General features: G+C 37.3%; 3 protein-coding genes across 9 annotated transcripts; all 3 read left to right on the top strand.

Annotated features, from left to right (window-relative positions):
• Nucleotides 1-210: 210 nt before the first annotated feature.
• On the top strand, nt 211-4,697 carry LOC127810350 (FACT complex subunit SPT16-like). The gene is made up of 2 exons (XM_052349781.1): nt 211-561; nt 1,189-4,697. The coding sequence occupies exon 2, from the start codon at nt 1,216-1,218 to the stop codon at nt 4,414-4,416; it is 3,201 nt and encodes a 1,066-aa protein (XP_052205741.1). The 5' UTR covers nt 211-561; nt 1,189-1,215; the 3' UTR covers nt 4,417-4,697.
• Nucleotides 4,698-6,134: 1,437 nt separating this feature from the next.
• Nucleotides 6,135-15,281, top strand: LOC127809755 (shaggy-related protein kinase alpha). 6 transcript variants are annotated; one of them, XM_052348791.1, is made up of 13 exons: nt 6,148-6,296; nt 8,787-8,942; nt 9,006-9,098; nt 9,476-9,535; nt 9,619-9,891; nt 11,462-11,536; nt 11,854-11,910; nt 12,008-12,148; nt 12,298-12,348; nt 12,831-12,926; nt 13,010-13,093; nt 14,634-14,736; nt 14,840-15,281. In XM_052348791.1, the coding sequence occupies exons 2-13, from the start codon at nt 8,820-8,822 to the stop codon at nt 14,920-14,922; spliced, it is 1,239 nt and encodes a 412-aa protein (XP_052204751.1). In that variant the 5' UTR covers nt 6,148-6,296; nt 8,787-8,819; the 3' UTR covers nt 14,923-15,281. The 6 variants fall into 6 exon arrangements, with proteins under 6 accessions (XP_052204747.1, XP_052204751.1, XP_052204753.1 ...); XM_052348793.1 differs by having other exon boundaries at nt 6,151-6,296; nt 8,794-8,942; XM_052348790.1 differs by having other exon boundaries at nt 6,151-6,296; nt 8,766-8,942.
• A 376-nt stretch (nt 15,282-15,657) lies between these two features.
• Nucleotides 15,658-20,959, top strand: LOC127809756 (zinc finger CCCH domain-containing protein 3). 2 transcript variants are annotated; one of them, XM_052348796.1, is made up of 6 exons: nt 15,658-16,117; nt 16,210-16,274; nt 18,407-18,479; nt 18,799-18,831; nt 19,411-19,520; nt 20,417-20,959. In XM_052348796.1, the coding sequence occupies exons 1-5, from the start codon at nt 15,988-15,990 to the stop codon at nt 19,518-19,520; spliced, it is 411 nt and encodes a 136-aa protein (XP_052204756.1). In that variant the 5' UTR covers nt 15,658-15,987; the 3' UTR covers nt 20,417-20,959. The 2 variants fall into 2 exon arrangements, with proteins under 2 accessions (XP_052204756.1, XP_052204754.1); XM_052348794.1 differs by having other exon boundaries at nt 15,665-16,117; nt 18,407-18,488.

The raw sequence follows: 20,959 nt of genomic DNA, 5'->3' as shown, positions 1-20,959 counted from the left end.
TACTTCCCACGTGGGACACAAAGGCGGCGTAATCGCAGGGGCATTTCAGTCCATGCAAATAACTCTTACGTCATCCAGCAACTTTTTGGAAATTCTAGGCGGGCGTGGTGGCATTCCTGTAATTTGGATTAGTTTTAGGTCTTGATATGTAACTGCCCACCCCTATAAAAGCTCGTGCCGGGCGCCCTCGAGCTCCAATTGCACATTTGCTTCTCTTGGAGCTCTCTCTCTCTCTCTCGTTCTCTTGACGTCCCTCGCTGGCTCTCTACCGTTCCCTCTTCGTATTGGCTTCGATTCATCTCTTCTTTCTAGAATTTCTTTGATTCTTCGAGTGTAATCACATGTTCATGCCAAACTTGGAAGCTTATTTATCTGTGAGAGCTTGATTTGCCGTCGTATTTTCACTTCAATCTCCCTCTATTCTACGAAGCTTTCAAAACCCTAACCCTAGCCCTCTCCCTTGGAAGAAGTCTTCATTAGCATCCGTATCGAAGCCAAACCCTAATTGGCTTCGGAAAGTTTATTTTCTCGACTCGAATATCACTCGCCGCTTGGAGGAATGTAAGTTCAGCCCCTGATTTTCCTTTGGTTTGTGCGGTTTTCAGAGTTTCCCCAACTTCCTGAAACCTTGGTTTTTCTTGAGTTTGGAAATATGCGTGAACGTGCGAAAGTGTGAACCGATTGGGACTGTGTATGGGCAAGAATTGATTGGTTGATTTTGAGTACCTAGGTTTTCTGTTTATTTTGTTTTATTTTGATATCCCAGGACTCAAAGTGGAACCCTAGTTTTGTAAGAAGGCCCTTGATTTGAGGATTTTCCATAGCATCATAAGGATATGAGCTTCCTGCTTTTGTTGATTTTAGTTTCTTTGTTTGGCTTTGGTTTTTCGGATCTCGCTCTTGCTGCAGAATTGAAGACTTGAATATAAATAAATAAATAGGCATAATGTTCAAAAATCAATTTTAATTATTTTATGAAAAAATAGAGATAGGGTTATAGTTTGTTTCTTCTTCTTCTCATATTATAAATGCATTTATAGATAGCCTTCTGGGAGCTGTGTGAGATACACTGTCTTTTAAGAATGAGATTGATATTTTACTGGCAAAAAAAAAAAACGGAGGGAGGGAGGTTCATAAAGCTTTCTTAGTGGCTCACTGATGGGTAAATTAATTGCTGTGTATTTGCAGAGTAACTCTGGATTCAGCAAACCTGCCATGGCAGAAAACAGAAAAAGGAGCGGCCCACCTGGAAATGGGAGGGTTTCTGTGGCAGGGAGTCCTTACGCTATTGATTTACAGGTCTTCAACAGAAGGTTGCAGGCCCTTTATTCCCACTGGAGGGAGCACAAAACTGAGCTCTGGGGCTCTTCTGATGTCCTTGCAGTTGCTACACCTCCTGCTTCAGATGATCTAAGATACCTGAAATCTTCCGCTCTAAACGTTTGGTTATTTGGTTATGAATTCCCTGATACCATAATGGTTTTCCAGGACAAGCAGATTCATTTCTTGTGTAGCCAGAAGAAGGCCTCTTTACTTGATTCTGTGAAAAAGTCTGCTAAGGAGCCTGTTGGCCTGGAAGTTGTCATGCATGTAAAGGCAAAAAGTGATGATGGGACTGCACAAATGGATGCTATGCTTCAGGCTATTCGCGCACAGTTGAAGTCTGATGGTCCTGTGGTTGGTTATATAAAAAGAGAAGTTCCAGAGGGGAATTTGTTGGAGAAATGGGATGAAAAGCTGAAGAACTCTAATCTTCAGCTGAGTGACATAACCAATGGGTTGTCTGACCTTTTTGCATTTAAGGACAGTGAAGAGATCATAAATGTGAAGAAGGCTGCGTATTTGACGGCTAGCGTGATGAAGAATTTTGTGGTTCCAAAACTTGAGAAGGCTATTGATGAGGAGAAAAAAATCACACATTCTTCACTGATGAATGAGACTGAGAAGGCCATAATGGAGCCTTACAAAGTTAAGGTGAAGTTGAAGGCTGAAAATGTAGATATCTGTTACCCTCCAATCATTCAGAGTGGTGGCAAGTTTGATCTGAGACCTAATGCTACAAGTGATGACGAGTATCTGTATTATGATTCTCCCAGTGTGATCATATGTGCTATTGGTTCTCGGTACAATAGTTACTGCTCCAATGTTGCTAGGACTTTCCTAATTGATTCGACTCCAAAACAAAGCAAGGCTTATGAGGTTCTACTGAGAGCTCATGAAGCTGCAATTGGTGCATTAAAGCCTGGGAACAAGGTTGGTGCTGTGCATCTGGCAGCCCTCTCTGTGGTTGAGAGGGATGCTCCTGATTTAGTAGGTAACCTGACAAAATCTGCAGGTACAGGGATTGGTCTAGAGTTTCGTGAATCGGGCTTAAGTCTTAATGCCAAGAATGACCGGGTGTTGAAACCAGGCATGGTTTTCAATGTGGCACTTGGTTTCCAGAACTTGCAGACACAGAATAAGAACCCTAAGAGTCAGAATTTTTCTCTGATGCTTGCAGACACTGTTATTGTTACTGAGAAGGGCCATGATGTGGCGACTATACTAAGCTCTAAGGCTGTTAAGGATGTGGCTTATTCCTTTAATGAAGTTGAAGTTGAAGAAGAAGAGCAACAGCCTAAAGTGAAAGCTGACTCCAATGTTGCTACAACTCTATATTCCAAGGCGACTCTAAGATCAGGCAGTCAAGAGTTAACAAAGGAAGAGCAGAGAAGGCGACACCAGGCTGAACTTGCTCGTCAGAAGAATGAAGAAACTGCCAGACGTCTTGCTGGTGGAGATCCTGCAACTGGAGATAACCGTGCTTCTGCAAAGACTTCAAACGAGTTAATTGCATACAGGAATGTTGATGATGTGCCCCCTCCTAGAGAAATGAAGATTCAGGTTGACCAGAAGAATGAGGTCATCCTCTTACCTATATATGGAAGCATGATCCCTTTCCATGTTTCCACTGTTAAGACGGTCTCTAGCCAGCAGGACACGAATAGAACTTGCTATATCCGCATAATGTTTAATGTTCCTGGGACCCCTTTCAATCCTCACGATGCAAACTCTTTGAAGCATCAGGGGTCTATATATCTGAAGGAGGTCTCCTTTCGGTCCAAGGATCCAAGGCATTCTAGTGAAATAGTACAGTTGATTAAGACACTTAGGCGGAATGTTGTGGCGAGGGAGTCGGAGAGAGCTGAGCGCGCAACTTTGGTTACTCAAGAGAAGTTGGTATTAGCAGGGAATAAATTTAGACCAATAAGATTGCTTGACCTATGGATCCGTCCTCCATTTGGTGGCCGTGGAAGAAAGCTGTCTGGTGCACTAGAAGCTCACACAAACGGGTTTCGGTATTCAACCTCGCGGCAAGATCAGCGTGTGGATATTATGTATGGAAATATCAAGCATGCTTTCTTTCAACCTGCAGAGAATGAAATGATCACTCTTGTTCACTTCCATTTGCACAACCACATAATGGTTGGAAACAAGAAAACCAAGGATGTCCAATTCTATGTTGAAGTGATGGATGTGGTCCAGACCCTTGGAGGGGGGAAGAGATCTGCTTATGACCCTGATGAGATTGAGGAAGAACAACGAGAGAGGCAACGGAAGAATAAAATCAACATGGATTTCCAGACTTTCGTGAACCGTGTGAATGATCTCTGGGCTCAGCCTCAATTCAAAGAGCTTGACCTCGAGTTTGATCAGCCTCTGAGGGAACTAGGCTTCCATGGAGTTCCGCATAAGGCCTCAGTATTCATTGTCCCAACTTCGAGCTGCTTGGTTGAGCTGATAGAGAGTCCTTTCCTTGTGGTCACATTGAGTGAGATTGAGATTGTAAACCTCGAGAGAGTGGGTCTTGGGCAGAAGAACTTTGACATGGCTGTCGTATTCAAGGACTTCAAACGCAATGTGCTGCGAATTGATTCTATTCCTTCTACAGCACTTGATGGCATCAAAGAGTGGCTTGATGCAACCGACCTCAAATATTACGAAAGCAGACTGAATATGAACTGGAACTCCATACTGAAAACAATCACTGAAGATCCACAGGGGTTCATCGAGGAGGGGGGATGGGAGTTCTTGAACTTAGAAGCTAGTGACTCAGAGGAGTCCGAGAACACAGAGGAGTCCGACCGAGGTTACGAGCCATCAGATGTGGAGCCTGAGTCAGAGTCGGAGGATGATGATTCTGACAGTGCATCGCTAGTGGAGTCCGAGGATGAGGAAGAGGAATCAGATGAAGATTCAGAGGAAGAGAAGGGCAAGACATGGGAAGAGTTGGAGAGGGAAGCCAGTAATGCCGACAGGGAGAAAGCGAATGAATTGGAGAGCGACGATGAAAGGAGGCGAAGGAAAGCCAAGGCTTTTGGGAAGTCTCGAGCTGGTCCCAGTAGGGCTGCCCCCAAGAGGCCAAAGCTTAGATAGAAGATGGGAGAGGAGAGGAGGGGAGGGTCTCACTCTCATCATCATCGTGGTTCTCTTTTGTAGCATAGAAGAACAGTGGTTACAGTAGTAGTAGTGGTAGTGGTTGCTTTATTGTGGTTTAGTGAACCACCTTAGAAGTAAACACCCAGGGCTTTTTTGTTCTCTTATGGCCATGTCATGTCTTGGGTGCTCAACAGGATGCGTAGACCATATAGATATAGAACCTGCAGGTTGTAAATTGGTGGCATTACTTCATATTAAAAGGACCATCTCTTTATATATGTGGTCAGGTAGACATCCAACTAGTGATTGAAAGTGTCCTCTAGATTGCCGTTTGATTATTTGATAATTTAAATGGTTCATAGAAGGCCCGACACTGACCCTCAAATGGCTCAAAATTATTTCAAATGTGACAAGCCAAGTGGGACACCAAATGTCATTGCCTTTTTATCCCCTTGGACCCATTTATCATTGACGAGCTTGCTGACAGATGATAAGATGGGTGGTTCAACTCTCATGACTGACTCAATCAAATACTCTAGTGGGCTTTCATTCTCTCTCTCTTCTTTTCTGTTATTTTGTTTATCCTTAGTTACATCTGGCAATGGAGAGAATGAAATGGATCCATGAAAGATGTTTCATAACTTAGTCATTTATGTTATGGGTTTACATTATTTGACCATTAATAACTTTTTGTGTCCTTAAAAACACAGACCAGACAGCAAAGCACTGCCATGTTCATCACTCCTATTCTAATAATAATAACACTGAATACAAATCTTTGTTTAGTTGCAGCTTCTTGACAGGTGGGTTTCATTGTGGATTTCTTTCCCTTTATTATTATTATTATTATTTATTCAGAGATAAATATGAAATCGAATTAAGATCGGATCAGACTAGACTGATTTAGTATTAGAATCGAAAGATCTAATTAAAATTTGATCACCCCAATAATAAAAGCCTCTCTCTACATCCAATGTTTTTGGGTTTTCATTTTCACTTTTGGTTGTTTGTTTCTTTTCCTTAGCTTCTAATTATTTTCATCAACTTTTAATGAAAAAATGTAACAATTAAATTTGCAAATCATCTGAAGTTCATTCTAAAACCTTTTAAAATATTTTAATCATATTATCATTATACTGATGTATGAATTATTATCATATCAACTATTTTCATTCACTATAATCTCATAAAACTTTTTTATATGAAAATTGTATTAGAATTATGTACTAAAATATTATCATATCCAACTTCAAATTTAAAACTAAAGACATGACCCAAATATCACCAAAAAAAAAAAAAATTGAATCAAAACTAAAACAAGATTCAAACTACCAATCACAATAAGATCTTCTCAAAACATATATAATAAATATAACACATTGGAAGAAGTCACAAATACATCTGCACTTGCATATATTGAATTTAATAGGCACACTTTTACTCATCTGGCTTAGCATTAATATTGTATCATATAACAAGAAAGATGTGTCGTAAAAGACAAATATAATAGTTATAAGATATATTATACATTATATTTTTATATTATACATAATATCAATAAAAATAATAAGGTAAAATTTCCCTATCTCTTGCAGATATTTGTCTTTCTACAAACAGAAACATATTTTCATGGTAATGTTGACTTGGGAGTGTCACCAGCCACAAACAGAGACACAAAATAAACTAAAATAGAAAAAATAGTAAAAGTACCACAAAAAACACGAAATTATATGCAAATCTCTTTCTGTGTCTGTCTATTTGCCCCTCCTTCTCACTACCATTTTTCTCCCTCAAATGCCCGTGGTTTCATCTCCGCCGCTGATTCTTACAGCCGCAGATCGGTGACCCTCTGGTGCTGCTTGCGTTTGATTCCACCGGTATGCCACTCTTCTCTTCTCCGTGGTTCTCTTTCGTGATGGCTTCTTTCTGGATCAGATCCTGGTGTTCGTAAGTCCAAAAAAAGGAAAAAAAAAAAAGTCCAATCTTTTTGGTGGTTTTGCTGATTTGGGTCTGTAGATCGGGTTTTTGATGCTTTCCTGGTGAGTTGATGTTGTTTCCTGTTCTGGGTTTCGCAAGATAGAGAAGATCTTGCTTTGTGTTCTTAGATTCGCACTGTTTCTGTTTCTTTCATTTCTTTTTATATATTCATATACCATATTATACTTCTACTGAAGTCTTCACTTTCTATTTCTTTCTGTATGTTTTTGGGTCTTTCTTCACACTCTCAGAAGCAGACACTTGGGGAAGTTTTAAATTTTCATTAATTTTTTTTCTAAGCAAACTCTGAGTTGCTTAGTTTTTCTCTGATCACTTGTTGTATGGTGTTCTCTGTGGTACGGTTGAGGCAAATTGGACCCTCCTTTGGAAATTTTTTACTGGAAAGCCTCGCTTAGAGACCTTTTAACAACTGATAAGTGGGGCAAAATTGTAAATGGTTGGTGCTTGGAAGGAGGATGGGGAGTCTGTAGATCACTTACTTCTTTCCCTGTATTGTCATTCATGATGTTTGGAGTTTGTTCTTTTCCTTTCTGGTATACATTGGATAGTGAGAGCTTCTGTGATGAAATTTTATACTCACGGGGTTGGGCCTGCCCAATTAGGAGGTATAGAGAGTTTAGGAACTGATTGTCTTTTGTGTGTGGTGAACATTGGGCGAGAGAGAAATAGAACTTTTGAGAGTGCTGAGAAAGATATATATATATATATATATATTTGCTTAAGGGAACCATTCTTCTTGCTTTCCTGTTTTTGTAGGTTATGGGTTTACCTTTCTCTTTTGAGTCCAGTGTACAATTTATTGATGAGCTCTCTTTGGAAATTTTCTTTATTAATAAAAAAGTTGGCAATGGATGTTTAGTGATATAGAAGGTATAGTGAAGTCTGAAACATGAGGTAGTTAAAGTGATAGAAATGCTTATAACTTTATTTGGAAAATGTTGAGGGGATTGCAATTTGGCATTGTTCTGGAGAGAATGTTTGTTGTGGAACTTGAAGTTGTAGAAAAGTCATGGTGCATGATCAATTTCAAAGTTAATAGACGGTTATGCTTGACTTTAGCAGTAGATTGGAAGTTTTATTGGTTGAGATGATAAGTTCAACCATTGTGGGACTCTGTTGTGAATTTCCTATTGTTGCAGTTGAACTTATCAGAAAGAAAACAGAAATATTGATTTTCCCTTATATTCTGATAGCATTTCTTAAAAACAGTATACCTAGATCTGAGTTGAGTTACAGTTTTTGTCCTTGCTGAATCTGCTATTGTCTGCTATATCTGTCGTAATTAAAATGAAGTTATAATGGCGTTGGTGTTATGGGCTATCAAAGTCATTTGGGAAGAATAGGGACAGTTTTCTCTGTAGCAATATCCAGCATCTTGTACTAGGCATGTTTTAATGATTTTCCCTTTCTTTCAACAAACCAAATCGTTTGAGTTGAGCTACATATCTATGACTTTCAAATACAAATCTACAGTACCTTTAGTCTTGTGTTCTTCAACCTAACTCTCAAGAACAAAGTTTATACATTTTTTTCTTTTTGAAAGTTCCATTTTTTCCCCTAATAAGTAACAAAACCTCCTTAAGGGGCCAAACTCTATACAAATCTAGTTTTCAGTTGAAGGAAGGTTGATAAATGAAAAATAATCTAGATCAATTCAATCTAATGCTAAATATTTTGACGAGAGGATGAAAGTTACTCATCTATATTCTTCATGAGCCACATTTTTCTATTCAACTGAACAGGTCAACATTAAGGTAATTTGTTTCTTCTTTTTTATTTTTAAAACTATATTAACATATAACAATTATGGGCTAAACTACATATTTCTGTTCACAGTATTTATTCTATTGATCAGTATATTCTGGGTCGGGCATTATATGGTTGTAAAGAATGACAAATTAACTGGTCACAGAAATCACATAAAAATTATTGACGTCAGCTTAAAGTTAGTGCATAGCGCATTGACTAAAACATACCAGAACTTTTGACTAATGACGTAGACGTACCAAAACTATTTCCAAATCTGATGTATGTGATTTTGGGAGAAAGAGAATATGCATTTGGTAAGATGTTTTGGGCACAAAAATTTACTAATTTAGTTTTCACTATTATTATGGTGCATGCCTAAAAATGTGTGGTGCCACTGCTTCCCTTGTGGCAGTCACTACCCTGAAAAAGTTTATATGCAGTTCATTTCAAAATTCATATTTGGTACATTTATGTGATTTACGTCATTTAATACGCAATTCAAATTTGGCTCTTTTCTATTGTCGGGTACAAAGAATTTTTGAGCTGCTATGCAAAGTTTAATTTTTACCTATGCTTAACTTTATCTCGTTGATTCATAGGTTAATGAGTTGTTTTTTAAGGTGAAAGAGAGAGTGGAAGGTTTTATTTAGCTCATGGCTTCGGTAGGTGTTGCACCTACTTCTGGTTTAAGAGAATCCACTAGCCATAATGTTGATGTTGACAAGTTGGATAAGTTGCCTGAGGAGATGAGTGAAATGAAAATTAGGGATGATAAGGTACGACTTTACTGTTTTCTTGATTATCTGGGACAATTTTTAACTTGTGCTTTTATTTTCTAGGAAGTTGAGGCCACAGTTGTTGATGGAAATGGGACAGAGACTGGTCATATAATAGTGACAACTATTGGTGGTCGAAATGGCCAGGCAAAGCAGGTAATCTCCAGTAGCTGATCATATTATTTTTCTTACCACTCAGAAGATAAAATAGAATGTTCATGTGTGAACTCTATTTTTGTTTCTACCTTCAGTTCAAGGTCTTGGCACCTGTTTGGACACCAAGTTGATAAGCCACTGGTCAGAATTTGTTTTTCTATTTTTCCATTTTCTAGGGAGCAGATGGAGTCTCTTTCACTCTGCTGATCTATCAATTACTTAAATCAAGTTTTCTGTGGGGCTGTGAAAATTTGGATTGATTTGGAAACTAATAGTTTATCTATGTGACACTCTAATTGAAATTACTGTTCTATTCCTTAATTTCATTATTTCAACTTGGTTTAGTCTGACGTCAATCCGTTGTTGATAATCTGTAGACAATTAGCTACATGGCTGAGCGCGTAGTTGGACATGGGTCATTTGGAGTTGTGTTCCAGGTGAGGAGCATTCTGTTCAACTTGGAAATAGTTATTATAATCTTTTAATGCCTTCAATTAATGCTGATTATATTTGTTTACAGGCAAAGTGCTTAGAGACTGGTGAAACTGTGGCTATTAAAAAGGTTCTTCAAGACAAGAGATATAAGAACAGAGAGTTGCAAACCATGCGGCTTCTTGACCACCCAAATGTTGTGTCTTTGAAGCATTGTTTCTTTTCTACAACCGAGAAGGATGAACTTTACCTCAATCTAGTACTTGAGTATGTTCCTGAAACTGTTCATCGTGTTATCAAGCATTACAATAAGTTGAACCAGCGGATGCCACTGATAAATGTGAAGCTGTATACATATCAGGTGCGGTGTTAGCCTCCCTTTTTCTAATTATGTGGCTCTATGGTGTTTGTTTCAATGTTTACTTGGGCAGCAGTTTGTTGTGGTATGCAATATGTAATACTATGTTTTTATCAATACATCAAATGATGAGATATTTACATGATATCTTTTGTAGGTTGTCTTGATTATTTATTTGTCTATTACTTTTTGGAAGATAAGCTTTGCATGGACTTTTTACTCTTTTTTTTTTTTTTTGTTTCTAGAAAAAATTAGCAAAGTCCATGCAACATTTAATTTGATGAACTTTTTTTAATGTATGATTATTAATTGATCATGTCATTCTGTATATATAAAGCTTTAGTTCAATCTGTCAGAAAGGTTGGAATCCATAATTAAGGGTGAGTTTGGACCGGTGTAGTTAAAATTGAGCGCCTGGGTCGCCTAGGCACTTTGGCGACGCAAGGCACTGGGGAAGCACCTTGCGTACTGCTAGGCGAGGCTCCCTCACTCAGGTGCCGCCCAGGCGAGTGACTCTTCTGAGGCCTCAAGCCCTGCAAGTGCTTGCCTAAGCTGTAGTGGATCAAAATCAAAAGAAAAATTGAAGGAAAGTGAAGGGTAGTCTGCAGAAGGAATGTGAAAGGTCTCTCGGTGTATTAGGAGTAGTAAAATGAAGAGGAAAATGCAAAAACAAAGAAGAAAAGCAGATGCACCTGACTAGTGGCTCCTCCTTGTGTTGTATGCTGTTGATGTTGATTTTTGGTCACTGTTGCAGTTTTTCAGTTAGTGTTTTAACTTTTTAGAGTCTGTTAATTGTTGCTCAACAGTCACTGTTTTATTCTATGATATATATATTTTATTCTGGACTTTTAGTCAATACTTGGTTAATATTTGCAACAAAAGAATTGTATATATTTGTTACAACATTAAGCCTGTAACAGTGTAACTTATAACTTCATATATAATATTGTTTGTATGTTAATATTATATATTATATAACTTTATATACATTATGTAACTTATATCTTTTGTGTGAATATTTATATTATATTGTATGTTTTTTTGCTTTCCTATAAGTATTTAACATTATTTTTTTTATATAAATATTGAACATGTGTTACATAACTTATATTTTGTGTGTTAATGTAATATATTATAGTCTGATTATCTTTTTCATATTAAATATATTTTTAATTCATTTTCTTAAATTTAGCACCTTGCTTTGGTTAGGCGAGCGCTTTTTTGGCACCTAGCATTATAGGCGATATAAGGTTCATAGTGCCATAAGGGCGTCTTTCTCCCCTGACTACCTAGGTTTGGACTTTTCACATATTTTGGTCTTAATTTTGGTTAAATTTCTTTTCTTTTTAACTGAGGGGAGGTAAAGGTGAGTGCTCATGTTATCATCTCTCTTCCCAGAATAACTTCTGCTTCTATCTTCTCCATTTCTTTTGCTTGTTTTCTGTTTTGTTGACTGATAAATATTGCCATTTTAATGCTTTTAAAATAATATCATTATGATGTTTTCCTTGGAAGAGAGTAGCAGTTGCTGTTTATTTTCTCGAGGCTATAATATGTTGCTGATATTTGGCAGATCTTCAGGGCCTTGTCTTACATTCATCGTTGTATTGGAGTTTGTCACCGGGACATCAAGCCTCAAAATCTTTTGGTATGTAAACATCTGTTTTCTGTACTTTCAACTGATTTGGTCAATTACCATAGTGTAATTCTCAGGCTACTGTTACCATAATGTAAATCTAGTGAAGTTCTAGTGTTGTTCAACTCCCTTCAGCAAGCCCCTTGCTGTGCAGGAGTTCTTTGGAATAAATTTTGCTAAGCATTTCTTGAAATATCTTTGTAGGTTCTACCCCTCGTGTTTTGAAAGATAACTATCATTTTCTATATGCATTATTGTAATTCTAGATAAAGCTCCATGCCCCTTGGTTAACATTTTACACCTAAGAACTTGTTTTTCTTTCTGGCCAGGTGAATCCTCATTCCCACCAACTTAAACTATGTGATTTTGGAAGTGCTAAAGTGTTGGTATGTTATTATTTATGTTTCCATTTTTCTTTTCCTTTTACTGAGAGTGTTGTTACTTGGTTTGTTCATTGGAATGCTTGAATCTCATTTTTGGCAGGTAAAAGGAGAGCCCAATATTTCTTACATCTGCTCGAGGTATTATAGAGCACCTGAGCTTATATTTGGAGCTACAGAGTATTCTACAGCTATTGATATTTGGTCTGTTGGTTGTGTTCTTGGGGAGCTTCTTCTTGGACAGGTGCATAGTTTCTGCTAACTAGGTTCTTTTAACTTCAGAATACCTATAATGTGGAATCCTATATGGGGTAATGAGGAAACTGAAAACTATTGTTATATGGTTCAGTAACATTTCGTTTAATTTTTTTTCCCCTTTTGTTGGTTAATCAGCCTTTGTTTCCTGGGGAGAGTGGGGTCGACCAGCTTGTGGAGATTATCAAGGTAATCATTGTTCGTGCATTCATTTGTATGTGCCACCCATAGTGCATTTATATTTCTTATATTTACCTTTTGGGAAGAACTTTTTTTTTTGTTTTTGTTTTTATGGAGGGTGAGCCTGGTAGCAATTATAAACAACCTCTTTGCCTTTATGCTGCTAGGTGTTTCCATCTATCAACAGAGTATATATTTCTAAATATAAGTATGAATTAACAAGTGAAGGAATCCATGTGATGCCATTTGTTGGTATTGAAAGAAGAAACTAAAACAAGCTTGTGAATGCTGTAATTACATGTTCATGTTGATCTTGACCTATATTCTACTCTTTCCCCTTTTTTTTTCTTTTTTTGGTAGGTTGACGTGATGGGTTTTAACAATTTCTCACCATTTATGGTTTAGACATGCTTGCCATTTTAGTTTGTTCTGTCTGGTGAGTTTAACCCTTTTTGTTATTCACAAACAATTCGTGCATTTTTTCTTTTCAGGTTTTGGGCACTCCAACAAGGGAAGAAATTAAATGCATGAATCCTAAATATACAGAATTTAAGTTCCCACAAATAAAGGCTCACCCGTGGCACAAGGTCCAAGGAGCTATATATATTTTTTTTAGCATTGTCTATTGTCACTTCAAATACACTAATGCCCATTTCCTTCTCTTCATCAGATATTCCATAAACGCATGCCTCCAGAAGCTGTTGATCTTGTATCAAGACTGCTGCAATACTCTCCTAACTTGCGCTGCACCGCTGTGAGTGAATAATGTCTTTAATTCCCCGATTATTCTTACCCCTTGATAATCTATCCTATCAAGAGATTTTCTTTCCTTTTCCTACTTTTGTCTTTATTTAGACCTATAGATACACTTTCAAGGCCAGTGGATGAACTTGATGAAGTTTGTGGAAAAAAAGGGAGAGGAAGACAAAGAAAACTTTGAGCAAAACCCTTAAATGTAATGTAAGATATAATAACCTTAGAAGAGATTTGGCCATGGATAGAGATGGTTGGAGGTATAGAAATTCATGTAGCTGACCCATCTAGTGAAATTAAGGCTTGTGATTGTTGTTTTTGTTTACTGTTGTCTTTATTTGATGAGGAACAGTTTCTAGTGTTGTTAAGTAAAACATTGATTACTTTCTGGAGTATTATACAACAAACAGAATACATTGTTATTTTGTTTGTTGTAGCATAACTGCTGGCTAAGGGCTCGTTTGACTACGATTTCGTTTTTAGTTTTCTGTTTTCATTTTCAAAATTTTGTAAACAAAATTTTCTCTTTTATTTACAAAATTTTAAAAACAAAAACAAGAAACTGAAAACAAAATTAGTCTAACAAGCCCTAAGTAATTAATGACCTGAAAGATACTGCATGAGGTTTATTGTGGTTTCCCCATACTTCCTTTTTGGTGTTTCCAGAAAGCATAAATAATGAGGATGAAATCAGTGGTAACCCCACTTATGAATTGAAGAGTTATATGTTTGGTGGTCTCTCACATGGTTTGTCTCTTTAACTGCTTAGAATGCACCTACCTATTTGTTTGGGGCTTTTACACTTCAATATGTAGTTATTTTCACCCCACCTGCCCACATGGAATGACATGAACTAAAGATATCCCAGAGGGATTCAATGGACGTTGAGGATGATAGCCCTTACATCAGAAATAATGATGGTTGATATTCTTTTCTATGAAAATGATTTAGATTGGGGGTGGACTTAGGAGAGATATGGACAATTTTACCCATCTAACCTGCAAGTTTTCCTGAAACCAGGTCTGCTGCCTGTAGTCAATGCAGTTAAGACATGAGGACTGCAGAGGTGTAGTAGTGTATGCTGATGATTGACCAAACTGATAGCCACCTTTCCATTACAGCTTGTTTGATTGGTTGTCTGTTCAATTTAAAGCAACCCAAGTACGTAGCTGAGGGTGATGGATCATGCATCACCATTATATATATTGACAAATGATGACAATCCACAGAGATAAGATAATCACATTGCCTCTTGGAGTGATTCAAGAGTGTATACGGTAAATATGTACTTAGGAAAAGAAAGGGTAAATGCTCCTAGTCTATGTGGTACTTTAGGTTAGTCCACTTCATGGAGTTGACTGGTGCGCCCTTACTGCAGATCAGTTAATTTCAATTGTGATTTGTGCCTAATATATGCAAACTTAATGGTACAGTTTTAAACTTTATATGTGCTATATTAGTTACCATTCTCTTTCTTTGAATGCAATGCTTCTCTTTTGGAGTTCAACTAGTAACAATATAATTTGTTCACTCTAATGCAGTTGGATGCCTTAATCCACCCCTTCTTTGACGAACTACGTGATCCAAACACTCGACTACCTAATGGGCGTATTCTTCCCCCACTATTTAACTTCAAGCCTCATGGTAAGACAACCATTTTAAGCAAATTTTTCATCGCATTATCATTCGCTCTTTCGTACCACAAATTTCTGATCTCTACTCTTGCTGCCATCTGGCTATGATCCAGAGTTGAAGGGGGTGCCGGTGGAGATTTTGGTCAGGCTGATACCGGAGCACACACGAAAGCAGTGCCCCTTCCTTGGCTTGTAAAACAACGAAGAATGTGACAAAACAAGTGGTTCCATTGTGGAAGCTCTGTTTCTTTGCGCGCGCCCCCCCCCCCCCCCCCCCCAAAAAATCTGTATCTGTTCATGACATGTCTTCTTGTTACAGAGTGCCTTTGTTTCTGATGTATTTGCCTTCGATTGTAAAAGTGAGATTAGGAAATGACACTCAATGGGTATCCTGTGTTATTCCTGACTACCAGAACACTGCTCACTGCTGGTAAGCTTCCATGGACAGTGAGTGATGACCATGAACATGAACATGAACGTCTATCCCATCCATCCTAATACTGTCTTGCTGTTGTGTGTGTTTGTCTTCTGCTGCAGATTCTTCTTCTTTTCTCATTCCTATTTGTATTTGGAACTTATTACTTAAGCAGCAGCAGCAGCCAGGCCTTCTTTTCTTCTGCTGTTTTTTCATGCTTGTTAAGTCTTCTTCCCCATTGTAGACCAGTAACTACAAATTTAGTAGAGGTGTCACATGGGTTAAGCCAGACTTGCGCATTTAGCAGCCCAACTCGGCGCAATGCCTTGCCCTAATGCAAAAGTAGGGTACTTGTGACATGACATGCCCACCCAGGCTTGCGCATCTAGTAGCCCAACTCGGCACAATGCCTTACTCTAATGTGAAATTAGGGTACTTTTGACGTGACATGCCCGTGGGCTAGTCTAGCACAACCCCTTTGGGCTATTTGGTTCTTGTTGAAGAATTTTTTTTTTTTTTAAATTATAAAAATAAAAAATAATAATAAATCAAGTATTCTTTACAATAATTTAAAATTTGAACTTAATATTATATTTAATATTTTTTATTTACTAATTATAATTGATTTTAATTATAACATTTGGGGAAAAGGCCAAACTTAGTCCGACCCGAATAAAAATCCAATAGGGGCGGGTAGACCCGCATGTCTGACGCAGCTTGCGGAATCGAGATCTATCTCCCGTTTGGCCCGAGTCGACGAACCCGAGTCAACCCAATCAATATCTCGCTCGGCTCAACTATAAACGCCCGATTTGCTGCGACTCCTTGGAGAGGGAGAGGGAGAGGATGCCGTTGCAGAAATATTACTGCGACTACTGCGACAAGCAATTCCAGGACACGCCGGCGGCCAGGAAGCGCCACCTCCAGGGCATCCAGCACCAGAGAGCCAAAGCTCTCTGGTTCACTTCCTTTCCAGGTTCGAATTCTCTCCTATTTCTCTCTGAATACAATATGTGTGAATTTTAGAACTAGTTCGTGTAATTTTGTCTTCGAATTTTGATGAAGCAGATGCGAGTAATCAGATACATCCAGATTCCTTCGGAAAAGGCATCTGCAATCGCTTCGTCAGAACGGTACCGCCCTCTCTAATCTCTGTTTCAATTGGTTTCGACGAGTTTCCAGTAGGTTTCTTCCTTTTTCGTCAGTTGTCCGTCTCGTGCTAATTCTTTGTTTCTGACAATCAACTTATTTTCTTTTCAATTATATGACCTGCCTGTTTGTTACATCCGTTTTGTTATTGTTAATGGTTTGGCGGCATTTGATGTGCAGCAATCAGGGGAGGATGCATGCGTCAGCTCACAATTAAAAAAATATTTTTTATATTAAAAATATTTTTTAATATTAAAAATATTTTTTAATATTAAAAAAATATTTTTTAATATAAAAATTAATTTTTTAATGTAAAAAATAATAAATTTTACTAATAATTCAGTCAAAAAAAATTCCAGCCCACCCTAAAATTTGTGATGTCTAATTTTATATCTCAAAAAAAAATTTTAGCCTCCCCTACATAAATTTCTGGATCCGTCCCTAGATGTGCTTGAATAATATTCTGATCAGTTGTTTGAGAATTATTAGTTAAATTGTTCAAAACAACATAGTCAGTGATTTTCTTTGTTAACAGGATAAGTAATACCAAAAAAGTAGCACAAAAGGACTCGAAAGGAAGCCCAGGGAGAAAACAGTTAAGAATTTGGTTAACTTTGTAGCCTTCCTGGATAGTCATGAAAAAAGAATCTTAAATTACATTTACTTCAGAGCTAGAATAATGATGTGCAATCTATGCATTATTCTTATCAACCATAAGATTGTATCATGGTGTTCTTTCTGCTATTGACCAATTTTTTATTTCTTCCTTTCCATAGTAATTTCCTTTATCTGGAAAGTCTACCAGCTTCCCAGATGGTTGCATTCAATCCAATTTGTTATTGTACTTTTGGAGCAGGGCTAGAATGACCTACCGTAGCATGAGAAACATCAGGATTTACAGTTGTTTTCATGTGTATTTGCGAAGTCTGCACAGTTTCAATTGCGGAAGTGACATAAAACTTGTTTCATAAGCTATTATTCCTTTGCCATTTGTGGCACCTATTCAAAATAAGATCCGTGAGACTTGATTAAAATGGTGTGGACGTGTCATAAGAAAACCAATAGATGCTTCTGTTAGAGAGCAGATGGAATGCAAGGAGTTTTTGCAAAAGAGAGAAGAAAAAAAAAATGGTGGAAAATTTGTAGGCACATTATGTGAAATAATGCCCTTACAGCATGATAAAGACAATTGGTAAGCTAGAATTCATGTAGTTATCCTTACCTATTAGGACTAAATCTTGGTGTGTTATTTTGGAAAATTTTAAGTAATATTGGAAGAGGCCATGGATGATTGTATCCGTATGTACAATTATATGGCCATGAGGATTGCACTAGGACTAAGAACATGAAAATAGGGATATCCATGGCCAGGTCCTTCTCGTTTAAATTATTATCAAATTCAAAGTGGTACCCAAATCATGGAAAAGGACCAACCAACTGAGCAAAAGATGGGTGGCTTTTGGTTTTCCCTGCCAGCATTATTGTTCTATACAAAACTTGACATTTTCATTAAAAACTTCATAATATAAAATTGTAAAGTGTGGTTATGTTTGATGGTTATAAGTAAAAAGTGTTGGAAAAGAAATATTTATCGCCAATGAATTTTGAAGTTGTTAATTTAATTTCACAGCATATAAGATTATGTAAAAAATATTTCTAGGGGATCAATTATTGAGTCTGTGTTTGGGTTACCCTTGTCTGCAAACTTGTTTGCCTTGCTTGGTAATTTTTTAAGGATTTGCATTTTTACCATTAGAATAAAAATATTACTAGGGAATATGATACCCAGTTTTGAATTAACTTTTCATGGTTGTTGAATGTTTTGTAGTTCATGTATTCATAAATTCGAATGATATATGTATGCACATGCGTGCATATTTATACATGAGCTCTCAAACTTTATTTTACCTAGACTTTGTAAAAGAGGCGGCCATTGATTGTGCGTGCAGTCTATGTTATTCGTGGGCTAGTCAAATTATGCGTGTGTTGAACTGTTAACTGTTTCTCACCAGCTAACTAATTTTATCAAATGAATGTTTTCTTTGACTTTTGATACAATCCTTGCAATTACTTATCATGTTACTTATTAGAGTTGTTTTCTTCATATATTTGAAAGGGATCATGCCAGTTTGGGGATTCTTGTAAATATTTTCATCCGAAGCAAAACTTGCAAAGCATAAATCCTCAAGGTGTGCCTGGTAATTATTTTTTGATTTATCTTTCTAATCCTCTTTCTGTCAAGAGGTCCCATTCTAGCATATTTATTCTCCTAAGATTGTCTCCAATGCATCTGGGAATTTGTTAGATACGTGTTTGAGATATCTCTAGCAAAAGCATTTGAAAATAATTTAGTTTTCAATTGCATTCAAATAAAGAGATATATTAGTTTTAACATATACATATAGCAAGTAGACATATATTTGTTTGTGGAGAGAAATATTTTTACATGGAAATTTTCTGACATCCTGTAAAAGACTAACTGCTAACTTTCTTCATGAAATGTACCAGAGAATCAACTAGCTGGAGGAGGACCTTTACAAGGCAAGTACCTGTACTTTTTTTGGTGTAAATTATGCAGGGTGTAAAAGTGTATTTTCCATACTTGGGTAATTTATAATCCCTTGAATGTCCTAAATTGGCAAATGTCATGCGTGCTAATACATTTGTATCTGTTATTATACGACGGTGGCAGTACATGAACAGATTAACATTCAAGGGAATTAGCTGGGGCTTATAAGGGCTCATGTTATAAAAAAGTGCACATGTTCAACATGTTAAGTAGCTCAGCCTAGGCGTTGTGTCTGAACTAGTGAAAATGATTGGACTCTCTATTTTTTTTGCTTGATAAAAGAGCAAGGTTATGACTGAAAGGTCACTGCTTTACGGAAAGCAATGGGCTAGCTACATACCAATATAGCCCTCCCTTGATTGCTGCAAAGCATGTAGCCTTTTACATTGGGGACACCCTTAGTTGCCAATGAGATTTGCCACCTAGTGGGATTAAGCCTTGACATGTTATTGTTGTTGTTTGACTTGATAGCTTCAATTATTTCATTATTATTACTTTTTTGTTGTGTCATATTTTGCCTCCATTGCTTATCCTTTTCATTGTGACAGCAGGTGGTACAGTTGGAGATAGCATGGGAATTTCACTGGGTAATCTCCCTCCCTCGCTAAAGCCACCTCCAGAGGGTGGATATCCACCTCTTCCATTTATTGATTGGGGATAGGTCTGTTATTTTTTCTTAATTACCTGCATTTTCTTAGTCACTTGTGCAAACCTGTGTTTCTAAGCCCATTTCCATTTCATTATGGTTGGCATACTTTATTGCAGGATAAGGTGTGGGTAGTTATAGACAAGCGTATGTATGTAAAAATTAGCTTGCCATTCTTATGTATTTACCTAAAATGTTTTCCACTTGTGAGTTGGGTCTAGCATTCAGATAGCAAATTTTGTTTTGCTGGTCCCTCTTACAGTATTAGCCAACACTATCCTTGTATTATTGAGGGGAAAAAACAGAAGGCCATGAAAGAAACTTAAAAGCAACAAGGGAATTGGAACAGTAGCTTTTCTATTTCACTGCTTTTTTTGGGAAACACGAGAGTGAAGGCGTTTCATGGTGCATTCTCTCGATGTTTTGAGTAGGTCTGACCTCTGATGGTGTGCAGTTTTATATTTTTTGCATGTGGTTTATTCAGCATGATATGTCTTACTGGAGTCGATACCAGTTTCACAATTTGAAGAAGAGTTCGATGTTGGCCAGAAAATGTGGTTTTCATGTTTATGATATGGATTACTAGAGCTAATACTAGCAATACTAGGTTAACAATTTTGAGTAGCGATTTATATATGTTGGGTAGATGCTATAGTTCGGATATGAACCATGAGTGAGCCATGCTGTTGTACGGTATCATAGAATGATGTCATCCCAATAGTTCTTAATCTTTTATAATTACGAATTTCATAGAAGACAGTCACGTGTGCAATGCAATTATATGGCTAAAGTCCCTGTGAGTGAAAATTGAAGCATTTTCCTTTTATACTTGGACTATCTATAATTATGATTTAACCTAATATTAGGATAATGGCTGAGCAAAAAGCTAACAGAAAGTGCTTGTGTCTCAGGAGCTTTGCTAGATCGTTGAAGTTTATTTCTGCGGAAAAAACCGTGATAGCGCCTGAAGATTGCAGCTTCAAGGCTACAAATATAACTACTTGGAGAGAATTTCTCAAGCAATAGGTGCTTCTGTTCGTCGAAGGTCTACAGTACCTTTTATCATCTTTGGCAATCTAGAATTCATATAACCAACCCCGTATTGTGGGGGGCTAAGGCTTGATAAATTGCTGTTGCCTTCTCATTATGCTTTTGATGTTTCTCTGGAAGCCAGGTCTCAAGACTGGTAGAAATGAAAAATTTAGGACAGAAGTTGATCTAGGTTTGATATTTTATTTTCTTGATGAGTCTTTAGGTTTACTGAATGCTTAAACAAGCCCTCCGTTTAACACTCTTGCCAGTTTCTACCGCTTCACCATATCCAAGTTATTGTTTGCTTCCTTCACTTGACCAACCATGTGCTCTTAAGTTCCCAGAAATAGAATTTGAACCGTAATGTTATTTAAGCACTTAAATTTGACATTTATATTAACACTCTGTATTGATATTTTATA

This window comes from Diospyros lotus, chromosome 9 (assembly GCF_014633365.1).
Source record: "Diospyros lotus cultivar Yz01 chromosome 9, ASM1463336v1, whole genome shotgun sequence".
Classification (NCBI taxonomy): Eukaryota; Viridiplantae; Streptophyta; class Magnoliopsida; order Ericales; family Ebenaceae; genus Diospyros; species Diospyros lotus.
Note: the sequence above shows the minus strand (reverse complement) of the source record. Positions and strands in the feature narration are given on the sequence as shown.

Coding starts and splice junctions, on each gene's coding strand:
- LOC127809756 (XM_052348794.1), top strand. CDS start 15,988: ATGCCGTTGCAGAAATATTACTGCGACTACTGCGACAAGCAATTCCAG. Junction 16,118..16,209: donor CTGGTTCACTTCCTTTCCAG/GTTCGAATTCTC, acceptor TTGATGAAGCAG/ATGCGAGTAATCAGATACAT. Junction 18,832..19,410: donor TGGAGGAGGACCTTTACAAG/GCAAGTACCTGT, acceptor TTGTGACAGCAG/GTGGTACAGTTGGAGATAGC.
- LOC127809755 (XM_052348787.1), top strand. CDS start 6,150: ATGCAAATCTCTTTCTGTGTCTGTCTATTTGCCCCTCCTTCTCACTAC. Junction 12,927..13,009: donor AGGCTCACCCGTGGCACAAG/GTCCAAGGAGCT, acceptor TCTCTTCATCAG/ATATTCCATAAACGCATGCC. Junction 14,737..14,839: donor ATTTAACTTCAAGCCTCATG/GTAAGACAACCA, acceptor GCTATGATCCAG/AGTTGAAGGGGGTGCCGGTG.
- LOC127810350 (XM_052349781.1), top strand. CDS start 1,216: ATGGCAGAAAACAGAAAAAGGAGCGGCCCACCTGGAAATGGGAGGGTT.